The sequence below is a fragment of the Coregonus lavaretus genome, assembly GCF_964263955.1.
Source record: "Coregonus lavaretus genome assembly, contig: HAP1_SCAFFOLD_351, whole genome shotgun sequence".
Classification (NCBI taxonomy): domain Eukaryota; kingdom Metazoa; phylum Chordata; class Actinopteri; order Salmoniformes; family Salmonidae; genus Coregonus; species Coregonus lavaretus.
This window is the reverse complement of record NW_028165496.1, coordinates 258,535-285,893: the sequence shown is the minus strand read 5'-3', so window position 1 is coordinate 285,893 and position 27,359 is coordinate 258,535. Positions and strand designations below refer to the sequence as shown.

At 43.0% G+C, this 27,359-nt stretch overlaps 1 protein-coding gene, 1 long non-coding RNA gene and 2 pseudogenes across 4 annotated transcripts; all 4 read left to right on the top strand.

Annotated features, from left to right (window-relative positions):
* The first annotated feature begins 1,160 nt into the window (after window positions 1-1,160).
* LOC311115787 lies at window positions 1,161-10,132 on the top strand. The gene is made up of 2 exons (XR_014611312.1): window positions 1,161-1,217; window positions 2,843-10,132. It is a non-coding gene; the product is annotated as an uncharacterized lncRNA (long non-coding RNA).
* Window positions 10,133-10,636: 504 nt separating this feature from the next.
* LOC311115785 (NACHT, LRR and PYD domains-containing protein 3-like) lies at window positions 10,637-16,479 on the top strand (annotated as a pseudogene). Its single transcript has 9 exons — window positions 10,637-10,985; window positions 11,439-13,369; window positions 13,478-13,732; window positions 13,914-14,087; window positions 14,379-14,546; window positions 14,689-14,859; window positions 15,034-15,207; window positions 15,364-15,410; window positions 15,534-16,479. The product of its transcript is annotated as an NACHT, LRR and PYD domains-containing protein 3-like (transcript).
* Window positions 16,480-21,379: 4,900 nt separating this feature from the next.
* On the top strand, window positions 21,380-24,178 carry LOC311115777 (protein NLRC3-like; annotated as a pseudogene). Its single transcript has 3 exons — window positions 21,380-21,398; window positions 22,078-23,817; window positions 24,174-24,178. The product of its transcript is annotated as a protein NLRC3-like (transcript).
* Window positions 24,179-24,196: 18 nt separating this feature from the next.
* LOC311115776 (ribonuclease inhibitor-like) lies at window positions 24,197-25,806 on the top strand (the record flags this gene model as incomplete). The annotated part of the gene is made up of 5 exons (XM_084190916.1): window positions 24,197-24,431; window positions 24,764-24,937; window positions 25,018-25,179; window positions 25,377-25,547; window positions 25,629-25,806. The coding sequence occupies exons 1-5, from the start codon at window positions 24,232-24,234 to the stop codon at window positions 25,804-25,806; spliced, it is 885 nt and encodes a 294-aa protein (XP_084047042.1). The 5' UTR covers window positions 24,197-24,231.
* Between the last annotated feature and the right edge of the window lie 1,553 nt (window positions 25,807-27,359).

The following is a 27,359-nucleotide window of genomic DNA, read 5'->3' as shown; positions in this document are numbered from 1 at the left end:
GAGGGAGGTCCTTACTCCCAAGAAGAGGTTTTCATTGGCCGGGAAGAGGACGGAGTCACCCTCAATCAAGAGGCTGTCATTGGGTAACTCTAGGAAGGAGTCTGTGTCACTGAAGAGTCTCTCTCCGGGTAAGAGGAAGAAAGAGGTGAAGAAAGGAGAACTGAAGATATTCTCTCTGGGTTACATTGGAAAGGAATCACCTTCACCACCACCCAGAAATATATTCTCTCTGGTTAACATCAAGAAGGAATCACCTCCTCCACCAACCAAAAATACACTACATGGCCAAAAGTATGTGGACACCTGCTCGTCAAACATCTCATTCCAAAATCATGGGCATTAATATGGAATTGGTCCCCATTTGCAGCTATAACAGCCTCCACTCTTCTGGGAAGGCTTTCCACTAGATGTTGGAACATTGCTGCTGGGACTTGCTTCCATTCAGCCACAAGAGCATTAGTGAGATCGGGCGCTGATGTTGGGCGATTAGGCCTGTCTCGCAGTCGGCGTTCCAATTCATCCCAAAGGTGTTCGAAGGGGGTTGAGTTCAGGGCTCTGTGCAGGCCAGTCAAGTTCTTCCACACCGATCTCTAAACACCATTTCTGTATGGACCTCGCTTTGTTCACGGGGGCATTGTCATGCTGAAACAGGAAAGGGCCTTCCCCAAACTGTTGCCACAAAGTTGGAAGCACAGAATGGTCTAGAATGTCATTGTATGCTATAGCGTTAAGATTTCCCTTCACTGGAACTAAGGAGCCTGAACCATGAAAAACAGCCCCAGACCATTATTCCTCCTCCACCACCACCACCCAAAAATATATTTCCCAATTTAACATCAAGGAGTCAAATCCCAAAGATTATACCTGGCAAATGTTAATCCCTTAATTTAAACATGACCTAGGCCCTAGACAGACAGAGAGAGAGATAGATGGACAGACAGAGAGAGAGAGAGAGACAGACAGACAGATGGACAGACAGAGACAAACAGCTTCAGACAGACACACACACACACACACACACACACACACACACACACAGCTTTGTAATACAAGCTAAAACACGCCTCTCTGCCTATTTGTTTGAATTTATTTCTATCCAATCACCAAGCCTGTTAGAACAGAACCGTTGCCAGAGGTTATGAAACTTTGCGGTTAACAGGAAGGAGCCTACCCTACAACGCCCAGAGTAGACAGGACAACAAAACAACTTACATGCGGTACGTGTCGTCTTTTTAGGGATTCAAAGCTCTATATAACCGTTATATAGATATGTGTTACATCCTACCCAGTGTTGTACATTTGTCTTTTACCTTTTCTGTTTATGTGTTGAGTTTCAAAGAACTGTCTGCTTTGATACACGGTGTATCGCTCTTATCGTGGTCAGGTCGTTATTGTTAAAGAAAATGTGTAAACTGGGTAGTTCGAGCCCTGAATGCTGATTGGCTGAAAGCCATGGTATATGAGACCGTATACCACGGGTATGACAAAACACTTATTTTTACTGTTCTAATTATGTTGGTAACCATTTTACAATAGCAATAAGGCACCTCCGGGGTTTGTGGTATATCAGCCATATACCACACCCCCTTGGACCTTATTGCTTAAGTATACTCAATGAGGTACCTGGTTAAATAAGAGCAAATAAAATACATTTACTACGGCATCGTTCTGTAAATCAACTAGTATCCTATGTATCCTACATGTTTTTTAAAATATTTATATTTTTACGTCATTTAGCAGACGCTCTTATCCAGAGCGACTTACAGTTAGTGCATACATTATTATTTTTTATTTATTTTCATACTGGCCCCCCGTGGGAATCGAACCCACAACCCTGGCGTTGCAAACGCCGTGCTCTACCAACTGAGCTACCTCCCTGCCGGCCATTCCCTCCCCTACCCTGGACGACGCTGGGCCAATTGTGCGCCGCCCCATTGGTCTCCCGGTTGCGGCCGGCTACAGCAGAGCCTGGATTCGAACCAGGATCTCTAGTGGATCAGCCTTAGACCACTGCGCCACTCGGGGGAAGCGCATGGCCTTATATATTGAATATCCCAATGATGAAGAGAGAGAGAAAGAAAAACAGACAGACTGATGGACAGAGAGAGACAGACTAACAGACAGACTGACTGACAGATAGACAGACTGACAGACAACAGACAACAGACAGACTGACTGACTGACAGACAGACTGACAGACAGACTAACAGACTGACAGACAGAAAAATCAACTTCATTAATTAATTTATGCTTTAAATACAAAGTATATAAAACAGACAGACAGACTGATAGACTGACTGACAGAAAAATCAACATGTTTTTAAAAATATTTATATATTTTATTTTTGAATATCCCTACTATGAAGAGAGAGAGAAAGAAACACATACAGACAGATGGATGGACAGAGAGACAGACCGACAGACAGACTGATAGAAAAATCAACTTTATTAATACATTTGTGCTTTAAATACAAAGTATATAAAACAGACAGACAGACACAGTTTTGTATTATAAACTAAGACACGCCTCTCTGACTATTCCTTTGAATTAATTTCTATCCAGTCACCAAACCCTGTCAGTACAGAGATGATGAAACTTTGCGGTTAACTGCAAAGTTCAGGAAGTTAACATTGCCAATTTAGCGACTTTGTCGCTATATTTAGCGAGTATTCAGAGCAGAAGATGTTCACCACTCCGCGTCCAGACTGCAAATGAATCGCGCATGCGAGAAGCCGCCGCTGGCTGATCCCGCCCTTATTTTTTTGTGGTCCATTTAGATTGTTAATGTAGATTGTATACAAAAAAAATTCTCTCTCACGAAGTTATTCCTCTCTCCTACAGCGTCCATCACAATTACAAGCGCATGACCAATGATGCAAATTGAGTGTTGACGTAATTTAGCGACTTCTAGTGACTTTTAGGACAGCCAATAGCTACTTTACTTACTGAGGAGTTGGCAACACTGAGGAAGTATCCTCCTCTACAACGCCCAGAACATGAAACAGACCAAAGAAAGTAGGAGGAAGAAAGAGCACCATTGTAGACGGCACAACAAGACAACTTACATGCGGTAAGTGTCGTCTTTTTAGGGATTCAAAGCTCTATATAACCGTTATATAGATATGTTTTACATCCTACCGAGTGTTGTGCATTTGTTTTTTACGTTTTCTGTTTATGTGTTGAGTTTTAAAGAATTGTCTGCTTTGCTGCACGTTGTCTCGCTCTTATCGTGGTCAGGTTGTTATTGTTAAAGAAAATGTATACTGTTGGGTTTTATTTTTCTCATAATTGGATCTGTATGAGATTACTACCTTGGAAGGAATGCATTGATGTAGATTGTTTCACTTGGCAAGCTGTGATTAATGTGAGGAGCTGTTTTAGGGAGTAAGGGGAGATAAGAACTTGTGTCTCAAAGTACTAGACCTCACTGCCTCTTTGTATTCTGTGAAACTGTCCTTGAACATGGAGTACAGTGGGAGGATGTCTTTCTGGGTGCTGGCTCTGCAGGTTATCATAGCAACCATGTCTAGTAACAAATGGAGTGCCGAGGAGTTGGGCCCACCCCTGCGCCAACGGATTGGCTGAACCACACTCAGTCCTTTGCTCTGGTTGGCCAACAGAAGAAGGGACTGCTTTCTGTCAGAGTATTTGAGAAAGAATCTGAAAACAGATTCTTAGTTCTCTGTCGGCCCTGCGTGGTTTGACAGTGAGCCCGTATACGAACTTTCATACTTATCATACAATACATTCTGCATATAATAAATTAAGCTTGGATTGAAGATCTCTTGATTCTTATTCCAATACCAGATTTGAATTACGCAATCTCGACAATTGGTGACCTCCGACTGTGATCTGGTAGCGGAACTTCACTTCGCTGGAATTCACCCAGCCTATTGGACATCACTGTCATCGAACTGTGTTTCACAAATTGCCCGGGCTTCTATAAAGGTAAGCAAAACACCTATTGTAATATAACTGAAGTTTTGCACATTGGCTTTATCCAAATTAATTTTGTGAAACACCTGTTTGATGTAAGTGAACCCTATTCTACTATAAATAACAATTACAGTATACTATTTCGATTTCATAATGTACTATGCAAATGTTTGATAATTGTGATGGTTAAACCCATGGGAGTGCAAACTATGACTAGAAGTTCATAGGTGGCACTTTAAAGCAAATAAACATTGTGACCTATGGTTAGAGGGTGTGACTCCCATAGGATGTATTTTAAATAAACATTGTGACCTATGGTTAGAGGGTGTGACTCCCATAGGATGTATTTTAAATAAACATTGTGACCTATGGTTAGAGGGTGTGACTCCCATAGGATGTATTTTAAATAAACATTGTGACCTATGGTTAGAGGGTGTGACTCCCATAGGATGTATTTTAAATAAACATTGTGACCTATGGTTAGAGGGTGTGACTCCCATAGGATGTATTTTAAATAAACATTGTGACCTATGGTTAGAGGGTGTGACTCCCATAGGATGTATTTTAAATAAACATTGTGACCTATGGTTAGAGGGTGTGACTCCCATAGGATGTATTTTAAATAAACATTGTGACCTATGGTTAGAGGGTGTGACTCCCATAGGATGTATTTTAATTAAACAGTGTGACCTATGGTTAGAGGGTGTGACTCCCATAGGATGTATTTTAAATAAATGGTGTGACCTATGGTTAGAGGGTGTGACTCCCATAGGATGTGTTTTAAATAAGTAGTGAACTATGGTTAGAGGGGTCTGACTCCCATAGAAGTTATTTTACACAAGTGGTGTGACAGTACGGTTTATGACTTAAAAATCATAGGAAGCAGGATAAAAGGTTAGACAGTGAGAGTGTGGTCGTATGAATGAGAGTGTGAATGATAAACCAGTATCCCTTGATAGAAAACTAATTGGGGCTCAAAGACGTCTGTGCCTGTCCAAACTGTATAATTTGGGGATAACTGTTGGGTTCGTGATTGTTTAAACCATATAACCCATCAATAACAATTGGGAACATAAAGCTAAAGTGATTAATTGTGTGACTGAACTGGTTTTGAATAGTTGTGTTGAAACAATTTGGTTTATTATTTGATTCAGTGTTTGATGTTTGACATAGCATAATACTGGTTCTAGGTGTTTGGGTTGAAGCTTTTTGGTTTATTATTTGATTTAACGTTTAATGTTTGACCCTGCAAAATACTGGTTAAACAATTAGACTGAAATAATTCGGTTTATCATTTAAATATAAACATGCACCAACTTTAACTAATTAGGTGGGAATAATTTGATTTAAATAACTAGATGAAAGTACTTTAAATAACCACAGAATATTGGAAACACTAACACAGCTCCTCGAAGGAACCTGCTCCCAGAGGAGAGGGAGAGAGAGTTGCGAGGGGAGGGGCTGGAGACAGCGAGAGTGTGGCTTTTGGAGAGTCAGGAGAGAGAGAGAAGGGGGGTGATTTAGATTGATACAAACAATTATTGATGGGTTAGGACTGGGGATATCTGTATCATTTATATTTGCATTTTTGGTTATTTAGTTAAATAAAGTGGTCTAATGGTATTACTATTACCCATTTGGTTTTAACCTAAAAATATTAGACCTTTAACATTGAAAGCACTTTTTATACAAAATATTGGAGTCAGTAAGGTTTTAAATTACAATTAAGAATAAATAATAAAGTTCTTAAAACAAAAGTATAGATACAACAACATTGGCAAAAATGACAGATAAAGTAATTAAAGTGTTGAAATCCACCCACGAGATAAATGGGGGAAAAGACGGGAGGGAAGGCAAGAGGAAGGAGGAAGACGAACTAAAGCAGCTACAGAAGAAAGTTTTGAAAAAACAACTGGCTGAAGACAAACCAGGCAAACAGATGGTTGTGACCAGCACCCCGAATATGCAGAATGTGCAGAGTATTGATCCAGTTGCCGCCGCAGCAGCTGCAGTGGTACAGGCGCTAACTGGAATGGTGGGACCCCAGATGATGGCTCCTGTGGGGCCAAATGGGTATTTCTTTGTCGGGATGTACACAGAACCAGATTTACCCCAACATCCTGGCTACGTACCTCATCACAGGAGGTGTTTCAACTGTGGCAAGAACGGACACATGGCTAGAGACTGTTGGTCACAACCCTCAAACTTCAAACGACCAAGAGGACGAGGTTATGGAGGACAGCAAGAAGGGGGTGGGCCCAGATACCCAGGTCAAAGGCCAACCTGGCAAGGCGCCCAACAATTCCAACCACAACCAGCACCCCAATATCCTGAAGGGTCAAATATCCAGCCACAGCAACTACCCAACCCTGAAATGCTGCCAAGTATGTCATGGATGGGAATGCAACACCCCAACCAGGACCCCCAATGAAGCTGCCAAGAAACCCAATCTAACCACACCACCAACATCTACTCATTTCCACCAGGGTTAGAACCGGTAGTGTTATTTTTAATTGGAGGAAGCTATTTGTGGTTGTTGTTTTTCAAATTGGGTTTTTCAAACAAAAAAACAACACACCTAGTATGATGTTTATAAAGCCTTATTGTTTCAATTTTGGGGGGTTTCAGCAGGTCAAGGGTGATAGGTCTTAGAGGAGCACACAGTGAATTTTATGGAGTTTTTTAGCTTTTTGGCTGAGTTTGGGGTATATATGATTTCTTATGAGAATGAATGTCATGAGGATTTAATGAACACTTGGGATAGCTAACATTTATGAAATATTTAGAATAATGGTAATGTTTAGTATACTATGGGATTAAACAGTTCGTTAAATGATTTCAATGGCCTCTGAACTCTGTTTTAACATTCTGGTGTTATTTTAATCATCCACACTAGTAAATTCTAAAGGCATGAGAGGAGGACTTTAAGATAGTTTATTTTACTAAGTTGAGGGTAATTTATAGTACAGTGAAAATTGTGAAGAAGATTATAATTTGGTAATAATATATTTGATTTGAACCATAAAATAACAGAAGAAAGAGTGGAGGAATGGCAATTGGATAATGAATTAACAATATTAACTAAAGTGATTGTTTAGATAGGTGGTAATATTGACACATGGCCAAATCATGTGTCAAAAGGGGGATGGTTGGATTAAATATTAAATATATACGAAGGAGAGGACAAAATACTTAAAAAAAAAAAAAAAACATATATGATAGTTTATTAACCACACCTGTATGTCAGAGGTTTTGTGCCCCACAGGTGAACTAAAGGAGAAGGTGACCCACTCTATCTAACCAGGAGACTGAATCAGGCCTGGCGGGAAGGGCCCTACCAAGTACTGCCTTTTTGCCAGCAGAACAGCTGAGAGATCCATCTGGGTGCATGTCACACACTGTAAAAAGGCAAACCCAGCTACACCTGACGAACAAACACAGAGTTAGGAGAAAGATCCGATAACCACAAGGGTCCGGGGGTTGGCTCCTTAACGAAGATTCCCTTACCCTGTCTGATCATCCCTGTGTGAGTTCGGTAGAAGGTGAAGCAATGGGTTGGCCTCTGGCATCTGACATGTTCTCAGGGCAAGGGTGGGGATTCACAGGTCTCCCGACGGTAGGTAGCTGTCTGATTGTGGGGGCCATATTCCTAACACACACGGACCCTCCTGTTTCAGCCAGAAGTAGTAGTTAACCTAACACAAGTTGAAAAGGCATAGGAGACAGCTAGACGTAGGGAAAGGGGAAATTCTAGAGTAAACCTCTCTGATGGAGGTAGTGAGACCGGGGCTGTGGTAAAGATAGTGCAAAACTATAGACCTGGAGGAAGTAGTACAGGTGGAAACGGGGTATAGAAATCTTAACCTGTGGTTGGAATGGATTCAGTATACGGCAAAAAACTATGTCTAAAGAGGACTGTTTTGCCTGTGGGACAGCCAAACCAGGGTTGACAACTACTCCGTTCCCCTTGACAGGCTTTGACTCTCTGTCAGGTTTATCCTCCATGCAAGCCCGATAACGGGGTCGTCCCGACCTGGGTTGCCTCAATTTGAAGTCTCAGGGGATTCTAATTGTTTTTCTAGGACTAGTAAGATAGGATACAGAGTAGGGCATCTTAGCTCTGCTCCTACACAGAGAATATCACAACTGAAAGAGAACATGACTAATCTCTCCTATTTGTTGCAGACAGAGGATTGTAGGACCCAAAACCAGGCCTGTGCTGACATCTGATGGTTGTGTGGTGATAACTGATTGTGAACTCAACTACATATGCAAACAATCAAACGTGTCAGAGACTGGTGAGTTGTCACATAGAAAGTAGGACCTCCTCCCGGGAGCCTTTGATGAAAGGATATATATATATATTGATGGGATCCACAATCAGATCGCAGCTGGGTTTGAATCAAGTATTTTCTGATGGTCAACAATTAATAAAAATGTAGATTGGATAAATTATATTTAATATAACCAGCAAAATATTTATAAACCACACTCGTGATGCAATAAAGGGATTAGCTGAGCAGACAGCGGCAACTAGCTTAATGACATGGCAGAATAGAATAGCTTAGATATGCTTTTGGCTGAGCAGGACGGGGTTTGTGTTCTGTTTGGATATATGTGCTGTACTTTCATCTCCAACAATATAGCACCGGACGGGCCCGTGACCAAAGCGCTTGAGTGACCATCACCACGCTGGCGAACGAACTGGTTGAGAACTCTGGTATTGATAGCTCCATAAACGGTTGGTTTGATAACATATTTGGTAAATGGAAAACTATTGTTGTGACTGTTCTGGATGAAGTTATAGCTTCTATGGGTATACTTGTTATTTGTGGATGTTGTCTTATTTCCTGGCTGAGTGACTGGTTTGGTGAGTACACTTCTATGGTGGTTACTGGATTTCTGACCCTAATAATTGTGTTTTTGCTGTTAATGTGTTGTGCTGCTTGCATCGTCCCCTGTCTCAGGAGGTCAGTGGTAGGAGTGGTGCAGGCGTCAGGTATGATGCTGTTGTTACCGGCCCAGGATGATGCGGGTGACTCTGCTACTGACTCTGAGACCAAGCTGGATGATCCATGGTTTGCCTAGTAAAATACATACACGCATTTATTTTCAGTTCTTGCTCATTTATTACCTTATGTTTTTACTAACCACTGTGATTGTTTATTCTTCCTGATGTGAAGGTAAAGGATTCCTGGGTGGCTGGTAGCCAACTCAGTACATGTTAGGTGTAGGGGAGGAATAGAGGGTTAAAATTATAATTTTTTATTTTTTATTAACATTAAATGTTGTGATTTAATTTCCATATCCTGTTATTCTTAAGGGTGATTATACTCTGTTTAGAGTGACACCATAAATGGTGTCAAAAGAGGGAATTCAAAAATGTCCCTTTAAAAATCTTTAATCACACCCTAGAGTTTTAATAATCTTGTGTTTTGTGTTCTATTAATCCTGTGTTTTATGCTTTATTAATCAAGTTAGCCATGTGAATGTTTGTCTTTCCTTATGTGATGGTTTGAACTTCTTTGATGACTAGTAACAGTTTGCAAGTTGGGTGTCGATGGAAGGACTGAAGGACTGAAGGACTTTTATTATCAAATTGTCTATTAATAAAAGTGTTTATTTTTGTTTGTATTGTATTTTAATGAGTGACACCCTAGAGGGCGTCAAAAGAGGGAATTGTTGGGTTTTATTTTTCTCATAATTGGATCTGTATGAGATGACTACCTTGGAAGGAATGCATTGATGTAGATTGTTTCACTTGGCAAGCTGTGATTAATGTGAGGAGCTGTTTTAGGGAGTAAGGGGAGATAAGAACTTGTGTCTCAAAGTACTAGACCTCACTGCCTCTTTGTATTCTGTGAAACTGTCCTTGAACATGGAGTACAGTGGGAGGATGTCTTTCTGGGTGCTGGCTCTGCAGGTTATCATAGCAACCATGTCTAGTAACAAATGGAGTGCCGAGGAGTTGGGCCCACCCCTGCGCCAACGGATTGGCTGAACCACACTCAGTCCTTTGCTCTGGTTGGCCAACAGAAGAAGGGACTGCTTTCTGTCAGAGTATTTGAGAAAGAATCTGAAAACAGATTCTTAGTTCTCTGTCGGCCCTGCGTGGTTTGACAGTGAGCCCGTATACGAACTTTCATACTTATCATACAATACATTCTGCATATAATAAATTAAGCTTGGATTGAAGATCTCTTGATTCTTATTCCAATACCAGATTTGAATTACGCAATCTCGACAATACTCAATGGCGTACCTGGTTAAATAAAATAAATATACTAGGGAATCTTTCTGTAAGTCAACTATGTATCCTTTATGATGACCATTCTAGCCTTCTGTGGTTATGGCATAGGACTACAATACTGATACCGAATTGAGACTGTACTAAGGGCAAAAGGGGGTACAACTCAATATTAGGAAGGTGTTATGAGGGCAAAAGGGGTGCAACTCAATATTAGGAAGGTGTACTGAGGGCAAAAGGGGTGTAACTCAATATTAGGAAGGTGTTCTGAGGGCAAAAGGGGGTACAACTCAATATTAGGAAGGTGTTCTGAGGGCAAAAGGGGGTGCAACTCAATATTAGGAAGGTGTACTGAGGGCAAAAGGGGTGTAACTCAATATTAGGAAGGTGTTCTGAGGGCAAAAGGGGGTGTAACTCAATGTAAGGAAAGTGTTCAGTGTATATTGTCTGTTCTCTCTTTGCTTCTGGCTCTCTCAGGGGGAGGAGACTGACTGTCTGATATCATGGATCAGACTCCTCAGTCCCTCGTTCCAGCCCAGGACTCTGGTCCGCTGTCCTCCATGACGGCTCAACCTGCCCATCCACAGTCCTACATTACAGCTCAGCCTGCCCCACCACAGTCCTCCATTACGGCTCAGCCTGCCCCACCACAGTCCTCCATTACGGCTCAGCCTGCCCCACCACAGTCCTCCATTACAGCTCAGGGTGGTTCTGTTGTTGTTGCACCCCAACTTGTTGGCTGCAATGTCGGAGGTTCAGTTTATCAAAACATCAGTGTTACTATGCCTTCACATGGTGCTGGTAAGACAATTCTTTATTGTTATTTTTGTTATAATAGAAAAGAATGCAAAAAAACTAAACAAATTATTACAGAAATGTTGATTAGTTAATATGCAGTGTCCCTGTCAAATAATACAATACAATTAAGCATATATTTTGTGTTCTGATAGGGTACGACAGTTGAACTAAGCTCATGAGGTATTTGTAAATTGTATTCTTCAAGAATCAATGGGTACATAGTATATAATTAATTTTAAAGTAAAAAAATGGATGTACCAGTTGTAGATTAACACACACACAGACTCATAAAAGTCTGAAAAAAATAAAATAAGGCACGCCCATGCAGGAAATCGGACTTTGAAACCAGTAACTGAAAGTATTGTGTTCGTTACGGTACTGAATACTGCAGATAAAAAACGGAAGTAAAGATATTTTATGCATCCCACAACACTATCAATGTTCTTCCCTCATTAGATGAAGATCTGCAAAAAGTCAAGGGCAAGTCCAACATGAAGAAGAAGTTTGGGAGCATCTTTGAGGGGCTTGGAAAACGGGGAAACCCAACATTGCTGGACAATATTTACACCGAGCTCTACATCACAACTGGGGAGAGTGAAGGGGTTAATAAAGAGCATGAGGTATGGCAGATTGAAGATACGGCTCGGACCAAAGCATATCAAGACCATGCAATCAACTGCAATGACATCTTTAGATCTTTAGACCCTAAGACCGAGGAACATAATGAAAAATCCCAATCCAAACAAGCGGTACCCATCAGAACTGTGCTGACAAAGGGAATCGCTGGCATTGGAAAAACAGTCTCAGTGCAGAAGTTCATCCTTGACTGGGCAGAAGGAATAGCCAATCGGGATGTAGATTTTGTCTTCGCACTTCCATTTAGGGACTTGAATTTCATCAAAGATGACTACAATCTATTGGAACTCCTGAGTGACTTCCACCCTGAACTAACAGATATCTAACTGAAGGGGGATATAGGATGCAAAGAAGTTTGCCGACTGCAAAGTCGTGTTCATCTTGGATGGTCTGGATGAAAGCCAACTTCCACTGGATTTCCATAACAACAAGAGGTTGTCTAATGTAACCAAGACAACATCAGTGGACGTGCTGCTGACAAACCTCATCAAGGGGAATCTGCTTCCTTCTGCTCTCCTCTGGATAACCTCCCGACCAGCAGCAGTTGATAAGATACCCTCCGACTGTTTTGACCGTGTAACAGAAGTTCGGGGATTCAACGACCCACAGAAAGAAGAATACTTCAAGAAGAGATTCAGTGATGATGAGAACCTGTCCAGCAAAATCATCTCACACATAAAGACATCGAGGAGTCTCTTCATCATGTGCCACATTCCAGTCTTCTCTTGGATTACTGCCATGGTTCTTGGGAAAATGTTGAGTGAAAATGACCATGGAAAAGTCCCTAAAACTCTGACTGAGATGTACATTCGTTTCCTACTCACTCTGACAAGCATGAAGAACAAGAAATATAATGGGAAAAACGAACCAGATCCTCGTATTCTGTCAGAGTCTGACGTGCAGATCATTCTGAAGCTTGGAAAACTAGCCTTCCAAAACTTGGAAAAGAGCAATCTGGTGTTTTCTGAAGACGATCTGAGAGGGTGTGGCATTGATGTCAAAGAAGGCTTCTTGCTCTCAGGGATGTGCACAGAGCTCTTCAGAGAGGAGGACCCAATGTTTAGAGCAAACAAGTACAGCTTTGTGCATCTCAGCATTCAGGAGTTCTTCGCTGCACTCTATGTTGCCTACCTCTTTGTCAGTGAAAATGTCAACCCGTTTGCATCAAGAGAGAACAGGCTACCAAGATCGAATTACGGGTATTTTGGAGAAGGTGATGACTTCAGTGAGGACGAAGATTACAGGCCACAACCCAGAGGTTCTCAGCAGCAGCAGAAAACACTGCATGACTTGCAGAGGAGTGCGGTGGATGAAGCTTTGAAGAGCAAGACCGGTCATCTAGACCTCTTCCTCCGCTTCCTTCTGGGCATCTCACTGGAGTCCAATCAGATCCTCTTGAAATGCCTACAGCTCCAGACTGAGGGAGACAAAGAGAGTATCCAGAATACCATCCAATACATCAATGACAAGCTCTCAGACGAAAGACAATATCCCTCCCCAGAGAGGTGCATCAATCTCTTCCACTGTTTGATTGGGTTGAACGATACCTCGTTTGTGAATGAAATTCAAAGGTTCTTGACATCCAAAAACCCTGCTGAGAAGAACTTGACGCCTGCACAGTGCTCGGCGATGGCATACGTACTCTTGATGTCAGAGGAAGTGTTGGACAAACTGGACGTGAGAGAGTACAACACGTCAGATGAGGGGCGTGAGAGGCTGGTCCCTGCTGTTCGATGCTGCCGAAAGGCTATGTGAGTTGAAGTGTTGATATATACAGTATGTCACTGTATGTCTTACAGCCATTTAATTAGTCCTATACTACATCCACATCTCCCATAATAAACGTCTCTCCTCTGTAGACTAGCGGACTGCCGCCTTACAACGAGTTGCTGTGAAACGGTGGCATCTGCACTACAGCTGCCCGACTCCCAGCTGAGAGAGCTGGACCTCAGCGGCAACGCCCTGTTGGACCTGAAGTCCCTCTCTGTTGGACTGAGGAGTCCCAACTGCCGACTGGAGTCACTTAACCTTAGCCATATCAACATGGGAAGATCGGGACCAGAGCTTCTAAAGGCTGTGCTGATGGGTGCTCACAGCCAGCCACTTGTGTTGAGGTGAGTGCTATGCCTGGAACAACACACAGCAGAACACTTTTCAACAGTCAGTAACCTTCAAAATCTACTCTGGCAAAGAAAACAAGCAATAAATATAATGATAAACAACTTTAAATGACGGTGGTATGCATGTTGGCAAGTTTGAACAATTCAATAATTTTTTTGGGGTTGTTTCACACAGACTCACCAGTTGTGATCTCAAAGATGACGTTTGTGAAACCGTTGCCTCGGCTCTCCAGGCAGCTGGCTCATGTCTGACAGAGCTGGATCTCAGCTACAACAAACTGACAGACACAGGGGTGAAGCAGATCTCCAGTGGTCTTATGAGTCCACACTGTAACCTGAAGATACTGAGGTGAGTAATGAACATGTTTAAAGGGGAAGGTCAGGATCAATAGAAGGGAAATGCCTGCAATTTTCAAAATTGTCAAATCAACTCCATATGTGGTTTGACATTAGGTGATTTGTTCATTTATGTAAAAACATTGCACACATGCCCCTATCACTTACCATTGATTGTTAGCTAGCTTCTTAGTCCAGGATTTGGCTTAATGTGTCTTGAAACTGGCCCTATAGGTTAATGTATTCTTGATTAATGACAGCTCCCCTTTACATTTAGTTAATACATTTTTTTCATGTTGGACAGACTGACTGGTTGTGGGGTTACAGAGGAGTCCTGTGGAAGTTTGTCCTCTGCTATAGCAGTCTCTCAGCTCGAGGAACTACGTCTGGGCTGCAACAAACTGGGCGACTCTGGAGTAAAGCTGCTGTCTGCTGGACTGATGGATCCACACTGTCAGATACAGACTCTGGGGTGAGAAATAAACCGTTATGTTTAATCTTCCACATGTTACAGTAGAAGAAACCTTTTATTACCGCATTGTTAAAACTATACCGTAACAATGGAAACACCAAGAGAACGTAGCGTTAAATTCTCTCCCTTTTTCCCTCCCAAGGCTAAGGGAGTGTAATCTCTCCAGACGTTCCTGTGTCTCCCTGGCTCCTGTCCTGTGGTCATACTCAGTACTGAGAGAGCTGGACCTGAGAGACAACAGCCTGTGGTACTCTGGAATGAGGCTCCTCTCTGCTGGACTGAGGAACCCCAACTGTGCCTTACAGACTCTTAGGTAGATTACACATTTGATATTGTGAAAGCATACTGTAAACTTCAGAAAACAGTCAAATAGGAATGATTGAACTAGTGAACTGCACTGCACTTAAATGGAATTTAAACGTTTTAACTTAAAAAATATATACTCTAGCAGTTGTTCATTGTTTTATGCTGTCTCTTCTCTCTGTAGGCTTTCTGGTTGTCTAGTCACAGAGAAAGGCTGTACGTTTCTTGCCTCTGCTCTGGAGTCAAATCCCTCCCACCTGAAAGAACTGGACCTGAGCTTCAATCACCCAGGAGACTCCGGAGTGAAGCTGCTCTCTGCTAGACTGGAGGATCCACACTGTAGACTGGAGAAACTCAGGTAAAAGGAAATTTAGTTGATTTGACTTTTGCTTCTGTTAACACCTCATTGCTCAATGGGCTTTCAAGACTCTAGTTTATATAGTGAAATCATCAAGGTAATCTCCACTGTAATCAGGTTCAATAGGCCCTACATGACTCTTTCTTTGTCCCACAGTTTGGACCATGGTGGAGAGTCCAGAATCAAACCAGGCCTGAGGAAATGTGAGTCATCAAACTACATTTAGGAAAAGAAAGCTGGCTTTTTAAGCACCTAAACTTTTATAAGCAAATTGTGAAAATAACATAAAACACATGTTTCTGTTTTTCTGCCTTGTCTTGCTACAGATGCCTGCCAGCTCAAGCTGAACGATATGTCAGCAGATAGTGACCTGACTCTGTCCGAGGACAACACGAGGGTGGTGAGGAGAACACAGGTTAACCGATATCCTTATTTGGATTTCTCTGATTCAGATGACTCAGATCGGACAAAAAAGTTGGATAAGTGGGCCAAAGTACGCTGCAGGGAGCCCCTGTCTGATGGTCGTTTCTACTGGCAGGTTGAATGGACTGGCTGGGTTGACATTGGGGTGACAAATACATCCAGATCGGTTACTGAGAAGAAGAGGTCTTGGGGGCTTTTCTGCTGCAATGAACAGTACACATTTATTCATAATATCAGGATCTCAGTTGTGCCAGTACCCAGGCCGGACACAAAGTGTATAGGAGTGTATCTGGACTTTCCGGCCGGCGCTCTGTCCTTTTACAGCGTCTCCTCTGGTACACTGACCCACCTGTACACATTCCACACCACGTTCACTGAGCCCCTTTACCCTAGTTCAAAATCATGTGTGATGAGAGGGAGATATTTGGCTCAGTTAAAATCCAAACTCTGTGAATGAAAGCAGCCATCACCAGAGTAACTGACAGACACATTTTTAATTTAATTTTATTTCTGTAAATAGATTTAGTCTGTTTTTTGGGGGGAGATTTTAATTGAACTTTATTGATATCCAGGTGGGAAATCGAAATGGTATAGTCACACATGTCTCTGTCTGATATCAAGTGATGAAGATGACATCCACCTGTCTCATCAAACACATCATCACTCAGTGATGACATCAACCTGTCTCATCACAAATACACCTTCACTCAGAGAGATGACATCCACCTGTCTCATCACAAATACACCTTCACTCAGAGAGATGACATTTACATTTTAGTCATTTAGCAGACGCTCTTATCCAGAGCGACTTACAGTTAGCACATACATTATTTTATCGAACCCACAACCCTGGCGTTGCAAACGCCATGCTCTACCAACTGAGCTACATCCCCTGCCGGCCATTCCCTCCCCTACCCTGGACGACGCTGGGCCAATTGTGCGCCGCCCCATGGGTCTCCCGGTTGCGGCCGGCTACGACAGAGCCTGGATTCGAACCAGGATCTCTAGTGGCACACTAGACCACTGCGCCACTCGGCAGGTGACATCCACCTGTCTCATCACAAATACACCTTCACTCAGAGAGAGGACATCCACCTGTCTCATCACAAATACACCTTCACTCAGAGAGAGGACAATGATGTTTTGATTAGAAAATGTTAGGTAATAAACGTAATAAATATTTACCATTCACACATCATTCAGCTTTGGGTGGAAATGGTCTTTGGAAGTTGTTTGTTTATATTTTTATTATTGTATTATTGTTGTTGTTATAGTTATGTTTGATTATTAATATGTTTTTAATGATTCATTTGTGTAAAAGGGGGGGGGGTGATACTACAGAGTGATAGAGGAAAGAGAGAGAGCAAGGGAGGGAGGAGGGGGAGAAAGGGAGAGTGATAGAGGAAAGAGCGTGGGAGGGAGGAGGGGGAGAAAGGGAGAGTGATAGAGGGAGGAGGGGGAGAAAGGGAGAGTGATAGAGGAAAGAGCAAGGGAGGGAGGAGGGGGAGAAAGGGAGAGTGATAGAGGGAAGAGCGAGGGAGGGAGGAGGGGGAGAAAGGGAGAGTGATAGAGGGAAGAGCGAGGGAGGGAGGAGGGGGAGAAAGGGAGAGTGAGAGAGGAAAGAGTGTGGGAGGGAGGAGGGGGAGAAAGGGAGAGTGATAGAGGGAAGAGCATGGGAGGGAGGAGGGGGAGAAAGGGAGAGTGATAGAGGGAAGAGCATGGGAGGGAGGAGGGGGAGAAAGGGAGAGTGATAGAGGGAAGAGCATGGGAGGGAGGAGGGGGGAGAAAGGGAGAGTGATAGAGGGAAGAGCGTGGGAGGGAGGAGGGGGGAGAAAGGGAGAGTGATAGAGGGAAGAGCGTGGGAGGGAGGAGGGGGAGAAAGGGAGAGTGATAGAGGGAAGAGCGTGGGAGGGAGGAGGGGGAGAAAGGGAGAGTGATAGAGGAAAGAGCGTGGGAGGGAGGAGGGGGAGAAAGGGAGAGTGATAGAGGGAAGAGCGAGGTAGGGAGGAGGGGGAGAAAGGGAGAGTGATAGAGGGAAGAGCATGGGAGGGAGGAGGGGGAGAAAGGGAGAGTGATAGAGGGAAGAGCGTGGGAGGGAGGAGGGGGGAGAAAGGGAGAGTGATAGAGGGAAGAGCGAGGGAGGAGGGGGAGAAAGGGAGAGTGATAGAGGGAAGAGCGTGGGAGGGAGGAGGGGGAGAAAGGGAGAGTGATAGAGGAAAGAGCGAGGGAGGAGGAGGAGAAAGGGAGAGTGATAGAGGGAAGAGCGTGGGAGGGAGGAGGGGGAGAAAGGGAGAGTGATAGAGGGAAGAGCGAGGGAGGGAGGAGGGGGAGAAAGGGAGAGTGATAGAGGAAAGAGCGTGGGAGGGGGAGAAAGGGAGAGTGATAGAGGGAAGAGCGTGGGAGGGAGGAGGGGGAGAAAGGGAGAGTGATAGAGGGAAGAGCGAGGGAGGGAGGAGGGGAGAAAGGGAGAGTGATAGAGGGAAGAGCGAGGGAGGAGGGGTGGATGATACTTTAGAGCAGGGGTGGGCAAACTTTGTCTCAGATAAAAATAAAAGTTGTTCGATTTGTCTCATCAAAATCAATTTGAGGGACGGAAAAAAGGGCATTTATTTGAAAATATAAAATCTATATAATATATATATAAAATATAAAGCTCCGTTATACTTTCTATCTAGCATCTAGTTGAAGACGTTCAAGAATGGCCTGGAGTGTTTTCCTCCTCCTCCTCCTACCCTATCCTCCTCTTCCTCCCCTATCCTCCTCCTCCTATTCCCCTATCCTCCTCCTCCCCTATCCTCCTCCTCCTCTTTCCTCCTCCCCTTCCCTCCTCTTCCTCCCCTATCCTCCTCCTCCTCTGTCCTCCTCCCCTTCCCTCCTCCTCCTCCTCCTCCCCTATCCTCCTCCTCCTCCCCTATCCTCCTCTGGTTTATGTGAATGTGTGTGGGTTTTGTGTGAGTGTCAGTGTAGTGTGTGAGTGAGTGTGTATATAGTCTGCATACACAGTATAGTCCAGTCAGTGTGTATATAGTGTGTATATATAGTCAAGTGTGTGTATATATAGTCTAGTGAGTGTATATATAGTCTAGTGAGTGTGTATATAGTGTGTATATATAGTCAAGTGTGTGTGTATATAGTGTGCATATAGTCAAGTGAGTGTGTATATAGTGTGTATATAGTCTAGTCAGTGTGTATATAGTGTGTATATATAGTCTAGTGAGTATGTATATAACAAAGTACAGTGGGGGAAAAAAGTGTTTAGTCAGCCACCAATTGTGCAAGTTCTCCCACTTAAAAAGATGAGAGAGGCCTGTAATTTTCATCATAGGTACACGTCAACTATGACAGACAAATTGAGGAAAAAAAATCCAGAAAATCCCATTGTAGGATTTTTAATGAATTTATTTGCAAATTATGGTGGAAAATAAGTATTTGGTCACCTACAAACAAGCAAGATTTCTGGCTCTCACAGACCTGTAACTTCTTCTTTCAGAGGATCCTCTGTCCTCCACTCGTTACCTGTATTAATGGCACCTGTTTGAACTTGTTATCAGAAAAAAATACACCTGTCCACAACCTCAAACAGTCACACTCCAAACTTCACAATGGCCAAGACCAAAGAGCTGTCAAAGGACACCAAAAACAAAATTGTAGACCTGCACCAGGCTGGGAAGACTGAATCTGCAATAGGTAAGCAGCTTGGTTTGAAGAAATCAACTGTGGGAGCAATTATTAGGAAATGGAAGACATACAAGACCACTGATAATCTCCCTCGATCTGGGGCTCCACGCAAGATCTCACCCCGTGGGGTCAAAATGATCACAAGAACGGTGAGCAAAAATCCCAGAACCACACGGGGGGACCTAGTGAATGACCTGCAGTGAGCTGGGACCAAAGTAACAAAGCCAACCATCAGTAACACACTACGCCGCCAGGGACTCAAATCCTGCAGTGCGAGACGTGTCCCCCTGCTTAAGCCAGTACATGTCCAGGCCCGTCTGAAGTGCATTTGGATGATCCAGAAGAGGATTGGGAGAATGTCATATGGTCAGATGAAACCAAAATATAACTTTTTGGTAAAAACTCAACTCGTCATGTTTGGAGGACAAAGAATGCTGAGTTGCATCCAAAGAACACCATACCTACTGTGAAGCATGGGGGTGGAAACATCATGCTTTGGGGCTGTTTTTCTGCAAAGGGACCAGGACGACTGATCCGTGTAAAGGAAAGAATGAATGGGGCCATGTATCGTGAGATTTTGAGTGAAACCCTCCTTCCATCAGCAAGGGCATTGAAGATGAAACGTGGCTGGGTCTTTCAGCATGACAATGATCCCAAACACACCGCCCGGGCAACGAAGGAATGGCTTCGTAAGAAGCATTTCAAGGTCCTGGAGTGGCCTAGCCAGTCTCCAGATCTCAACCCCATAGAAAATCTTTGGAGGGAGTTGAAAGTCTGTGTTGCCCAGCGACAGCCCCAAAACATCACTGCTCTAGAGGAGATCTGCATGGAGGAATGGGACAAAATACCAGCAACAGTGTGTGAAAACCTTGTGAAGACTTACAGAAAACGTTTGACCTGTGTCATTGCCAACAAAGGGTATATAACAAAGTATTGAGAAACTTTTGTTATTGACCAAATACTTATTTTCCACCATCATATGCCAAAAAAATTCTCAATTTGTCTGTCATAGTTGACGTGTACCTATGATGAAAATTACAGGCCTCTCTCATCTTTTTAAGTGGGAGAACTTGCACAATTGGTGGCTGACTAAATACTTTTTTTCCCCACTGTATTGAGAAACGTTTGTTATTGACCAAATACTTATTTTCCACCATAATTTGCAAAAAAATTCATAAAAAATCCTACAATGTGATTTTCTGGAGAAAAAAATTCTCAATTTGTCTGTCATAGTTGACGTGTACCTATGATGAAAATTACAGGCCTCTCTCATCTTTTTAAGTGGGAGAACTTGCACAATTGGTGGCTGACTAAATACTTTTTTCCCCCACTGTATATAGTGTGTATATATAGTCTAGTGAGTGTGTATATAGTGTGTATATAGTGTGTATATATAGTATGTATATATAGTCAAGTGTGTGTATATATAGTCTAGTGAGTGTGTATATAGTGTGTATATATAGTCTAATGAGAGTGTATGTAGTGTGTATATATAGTGAGTGTGCATAGAGTCAATGCAAGATAGGGTCAGTGGGTAACCATTTAATTAACTATTTAGCAGTCTTCTGGCTATTTAGCAGTCTTCTGGCTTGGGGGTAGAAGCTGTCGGACAGGCTCATAGAGCCGATGCTCCGCTACAGTTTGCCGGACGGTAGCAGAGTGAACAGTCTATGGCTTGTATATTGACTGGTGTTGCTAAGCCTTCAGTAACTCCAAATTAATTATTAACCTTAAAAGGGGGTGCCAAGGCTATATTATCGCATTTGACCTTTGATATTGCGACACTACAATTTATGAGTTGGCATTGGCAGGTGTTGCAAGAAAGCATAGACATTAAAACCTGCCTACAAATGAGGTCATGAGGGAAGTGAACATTTAATCAGAGACAAAGAACACTTTCATCAGACAACGAAAACTTAGGCTGAGTGTGGTGAGTGTCTTTAGATTAAGTCTCTTTTCAATTATATGAGCCTCCGTTAATGTTGTCAACCCAACTCTTCATGTTCTAATGTCGCTGCACTCCAGCTTGTTGGCTGCAATGGTGAGGGATCCAGTTAACATTAATATCACTATGAGTTCACATGGCGCTGGTGAGAAACTTTATTTCTCCGTTTATTATTTTACGACCGAAGATCATAAAGATATTTACGAAGATAATAGAGGGTATTTCTTTTTTTTTTATTAAGAGCTTGACTGTTTCCTGTCTCTCTCCAGAGACAAGTCATCCAGCTATTGGTGAGTCACACAGAAATGTGCACATTCTCAAAAATGATTTTCAGTGAACCAAACCTCTGTACTTATTTGAGATGAACAGATACAGCTCTACTAAAATAAGACAGAATGTGAATCCCCATTATAGTTGAATTTTCGTCTGCGTTTTGCGCCATTTAAAACACAGCAGTGACGTAAACTTGATCCTATTTAAAGTGAATATGCAAACATCATGAATTGACCTTGCAAATCTTCTCATTATTAGGCTATTTAGCACCGTCTACATTGGGTGTAGGTTAAGTACTGTACCAAACAACCCATGATGAGTCAACCTGCATGAAGAACACATGGTTTCGTTTAGGCAATTTCATTCCTTTGACATTTGGCAATGTGAACACAACCAGACCAAATGGAAAAAAAATACAATGTAACAAATAATCAAACTCTGATTAGAACTATAGAAAACTAACTTTGTGTGAAAAGTGACATATTACAGACACTAGAACGGCAAACTGGGACTAACAAACTACTCAATATCTCTCCTGTTCTCCTGATTAGAAGTAGGCCTGAGAGGAGTGAAAAACAACCTCAAGTCCAACATGAGGAAGAAGTCTGGGAACATCTTTGAGGGCATTGCAAAACGTGGAGATCCAACGTTGCTCAACAAGATCTACCCAGAGCTCTACATCACAGAGAGTGAAGGGGAGAACAGAGAGCACGAGGTTTTGAAGATGGACGATACGGCTCGGACCAAAGCATTTCAAGACCATGCAATCAACTGCAATGACGTCTTCAAATCCATATTCCAACAAGAGGCATCCGTCAGAACTCTGCTGACGAAGGGTATCGCTGGCATCGGAAAATCAGTCTCGGTGCAGAAGTTCATCCTTGACTGGGCAGAAGGACGAGCCAATCAGGATGTAGATTTCGTCTTCACCCTTCCATTCAGGGATTTGAATCGAAACAAAGACGACCAGTACAGTCTGTTGGAGCTGCTGAGTGACTTCCACCCTGAACTTTCAGATATGGAAGACACAAAGAAGGTGGTCGACTGCAAAGTCGTGTTCATCTTGGATGGTCTGGATGAAAGCCAACTTCCACTGGATTTCCATAACAACAAGAGGTTGTCTAATGTAACCAAGACAACATCAGTGGACGTGCTGCTGACAAACCTCATCAAGGGGAATCTGCTTCCTTCTGCTCTCCTCTGGATAACCTCCCGACCAGCAGCAGTTGATAAGATACCCTCCGACTGTTTTGACCGTGTAACAGAAGTTCGGGGATTCAACGACCCACTGAAAGAAGAATACTTCAAGAAGAGATTCAGTGATGATGAGAACCTGTCCAGCAAAATCATCTCACACATAAAGACATCGAGGAGTCTCTTCATCATGTGCCACATTCCGGTCTTCTGTTGGATTACTGCCATGGTTCTTGGGAACATGTTGAGAGGATCCTGTTCTGAAGAAGTCCCTAAAACTCTGACTGAGATGTACATTTGTTTCCTACTCACTCTGACAAACCTGGAGAACAAGAAGCATGGGAAAAATGAAACAGACCTTCGGAAACTGTCAGAGTCTGACGTATAGATCATTTTGAAACTTGGAAAACTAGCCTCCCATAACCTGTTAAAGAGCAATCTGGTGTTTTCTGAAGAAGATTTGAGAGAGTGTGATATTGATATCAATGAAGCCTTTTTGGGCTCAGGGATGTGCACAGAGATCTTCAGAGAGGAGGACCCAATGTTTAGAGTGAAGTTGTATAGCTTTGTGCATCTCAGCATTCAGGAGTTCTTCGCAGCACTCTATGTTTCCCATTGTCATGCCAATGGTTTGCCATGTATTTCACCATGGGTTTCACTATATTTCGGAAAGCTGGATACATTGCATGACTTACACAGGTGTGCAGTGGATAAAGCGTTCCACAACAAGAACGGCCACCTGGACCTCTTCCTCCGCTTCCTTCTGGGCATCTCACTGGAGTCCAATCAGATCCTCTTGAAATGCCTACAGCTCCAGACAGAGGGAGACAAAGAGAGTATCCAGAATACCATCCAATACATCAAGGTCAAGTTATCGACTGAATGGTTTGTTTCCTCAGAGAGGTGTATCAATCTCCTCTACTGTTTGATTGAGCTGAAGGACAACTCCCTGGTGAATGAAATTCTAAAGTTCCTGACCTCCCAAAGTCTCTCCAAGATTGAACTGACACCTGCTCAGTGCTCGGCGCTGGCGTACATGCTGTTGATGTCAGAGGAGGTGCTGGATGAATTTGACACGAGAAAATACAACACGTCAAGTCAGGGCCGTAGCAGACTCCTCCCAATAGTTAGATACTGCAGGAAGGCTATGTAAGTTCAGATGATAGTGAATTTACATTTACGTCATTTAGCAGACGCTCTTATCCAGAGCGACTTACAGGAGCAATTAGGGTTAAGTGCCTTGCTTAAGGGTACAGATAGATTTTTCACCTAGTCGGCTCGGGGAATAGAAACAGCGACCTTTCGGTTACTGGCACAACGCTCTTACCCACTAAGCTACCTGCCTCCATTTACTTTCCTAAGATTGGTAGATTACCGTAGTCACTTACGACTATTAGTATAATTTACACTTTTTTTTATGTCCTTTATAAGCCCTTTGTTTTCCCCTCTTAAGGCTAGTGGCCTGCTATTTCACAGACGACTGCGCTGAAATTTTGGCATCAGCTATCCAAATGCCTGGCTCACACCTGAGAGAACTCAGCATAATCTACAGCCAGCTGGAGAACCAGAAGCCCTTCATAGACGCGCTGGCAAGTCCCAACAACAGACTAGAGTCACTAGACATCAGTCATATCCAAGGGTTTTCAACAACTGAGCTGGAGGTGCTAACTGCTGCACTGAATCAATCTTACAGTCAGCTGCACACACTAAGGTGAGCAATTATTAGTAAACAAAACAAAAAAAAGAGCAAACCAAGAAAAAGCTTCTTAGTAAAGTGGAAGAAAAATAGAAACGGAAGCCGTTTGTGACATGAATGGATGGATCTACAGCTTCTTCTTCTGCTGGCAACTAGCAATGCAACAACGGCACCTAAGGGATGTTAGGGGACGGAACAGGGGAAGTCAGCCAAGTGTTTAGCTGTTTGAAGTCAATTTAAAAGACTCTTCTGTAAACTTGTTTACTACGATTACACTCCGTAAGAGAGACTAAAGCATGTAAGTCCACAAAGTGTAGAAGGATGATCCACTTTGTTGTAATCCATAGGTTTCCTGGGTGTTGGCTCGACGAGAGCTGCGGTGAAATTGTGGCTTCAGCTCTGGCGTCAGAGAACAGCCATCTGAGAGAGCTGGACCTCAGCGACAACAAACTGACAGACACCGGGGTGGAGGGGATCTCCACTGGGCTTATGAGTCCACACTGTGAACTGAAGATACTGAGGTGCGATATTTACGACAACAAGTGTTTCGAATCGTGTCAATCCATACAGCCCCTTTTAATTCCATATTCTCTCACGCCAGACTTGTCCGTTGTGAGGTCACTTCCTGTGGAAGTTTGTCCCCTGCTCTAGCAGCCTCCCAGTTGGAGGAACTGCATCTGAGCTGCAACACCCTGGGCGACATGGGACTGAAGCTGCTCTCTGCTGGACTGGAGGATCCACACTGTCAGATACAGAAACAGGGGTGAGAAATGATGATGCTGTAAAAAAAAAAAAAAAAAAAAATAAAAAATGTAAAGTGTGGTATACATACATACAGTTTTATTTAACATTCTATATTTCTGTGCACAGGTATTTGGATAAAACCAAATTCAAATTTCAATCTCTCTCTCTCTCTCTCTCTCTCTGTTTCTCCTGCTATCTCTCTCATTCATCTCTTAGACTGAGGCAGTGTAATCTATCAGAGTTATCCTGTGAGTCCCTGTCCTCTGTCCTGTGTTCAAACTCAACCCTGATAGAGCTGGACCTGAGAGACAACGACTTGGGGGATTCAGGAGTGGAGCGACTCTCTGCTGCACTGGGGGACCCTCGCTGTGCCTTGCAGGTTTTGGGGTGAGAGGCTCACATATTGATGTAAGCAAACCCTTTTGAATTGAGTATGGCACCCTAACTCATTCCAACTGTTCTCTGCAGGCTGTCTGGTTGTCTGGTCACAGAGGAAGGCTGTGCTTCTCTGGATTCAGCTCTGAGGTCAAACCCCTCCCACCTGAGAGAACTGGACCTGAGCTACAATCACCCAGGAGACTCTGGAGTGAAGCTGCTCTCTGCTAGACTGGAGGACCACACTGTAGACTGGATAAACTCAAGTTAGTGTAATATGTTATGTGTACACTATTTAGTTACTTTAATATTCCTTTAATATTCCTCTGCATATTATGATTATTTCTTGACATGAACTATTTCTATTAAAACAATACAGTGTGGACTTGTGTGGAGAGTGCAGGATCAAACCAGGCCTGAGGAAATGTGAGTCTGACTGATGTGTAATATGATATACAGGGTTTCTTCAGTTTGACATTTCCTTTAAAACAATGAGAAAGTACCGTCAGCTAAACAGAAAAACATTTAACTTTCTTATTTCCCTGGCTCCTCATTGTGCATGTGTGTTTTCTACAGATTCCAGTGAGCTCACCCTGGACCCAGATTCTGCACACATTGACCTGAGGCTGTCTGAGGATAGGAGGACAGTGTTGTGGAGAGAGGACAATGCTAACAGTCAAAGTAGTGCTAGCATAGGAAACGAAGCTAACAATGCTAACAGTGGGGATGGTGCTAGCATAGGAAACGAAGCTAACAATGCTAACAGTGGGGACGGTGTTAGCATAGGAAACGAAGCTACCAGAGGGGAAGAATCAAATAAATGGATTGATCCATCAATTTGTACAAGATCCCTGTCTGTGCATTGTACCAAGGGTTTATCTACTGGACGTTTCTACTGGCAGGTGGAGGCCACAGGATGGTTTGATATTGGGGTTATTATCAACGAAAACAATAGTATCTACAATATGTATGACCTCGTGGTAATATGTATGACCTTTATGGTATAATGATGTCATGCCATAGTGTTGTGAGGACAGAGGAAGAGTTAAGAAATGAGTGGTTTGGGGCCATAAAGTCTTCATTCCATTATGTCAAGGTAGATTAGTGATGTTTAGGATAGCATGAGTGATGTTTAGTATACTGACTTGGGGTAAAAAGTGATGAACATCAAAGACAGGGAGTGCCCATGGAGACTTGCCAAATGTATGTGAAAGGAATGAGAACCAAAAGGCTATATAAGATATAGGGTCTTCTTTGTCTAGTTAGTTCAACTGACGAAGGGCAAAGCCATGTCCGTTTGTTAGATGAACCCACAAGCTCGTGATTCTATAAATGCTTGGTATGAAATCTCCACAGAATGTCTAAGAATATCCTTGCATCCTTGATTCTTTGATACCTGAGAAACTCATCATAACAACCTGGAATAGTATAAAAGTAATCATTCTACCCCCCCCCCCCCCCACCCCCCCCCCCCCCCCCCCCACCCCCACCCACCCCATAAAAATGAAAATAAAGAGTGGTTGTCCCACTTGCTATCCCAAGTTGAATGCACCAATTTGTAAATCGCTCTGGATAAGAGTGTCTGCTAAATGACGTAGATGTAAATGTAAATGTTGCCTGTAGTTTTATAATTTATTTTAAAATAGCTGTATGGGATTTTTAAAGTACTACGTGGCCCTGCACCTGAATACATGTCTGACATGCTTTTAAGATACTGTATGTGCCCGGTCGGTCACTCAGATCCTCTTTTAGTTAATCCAAAGGTGAGAACCAAAACGTTTGGTGAGGCTGCCTTCAGCCACTATGGTCCTGGCCTTTGGAACA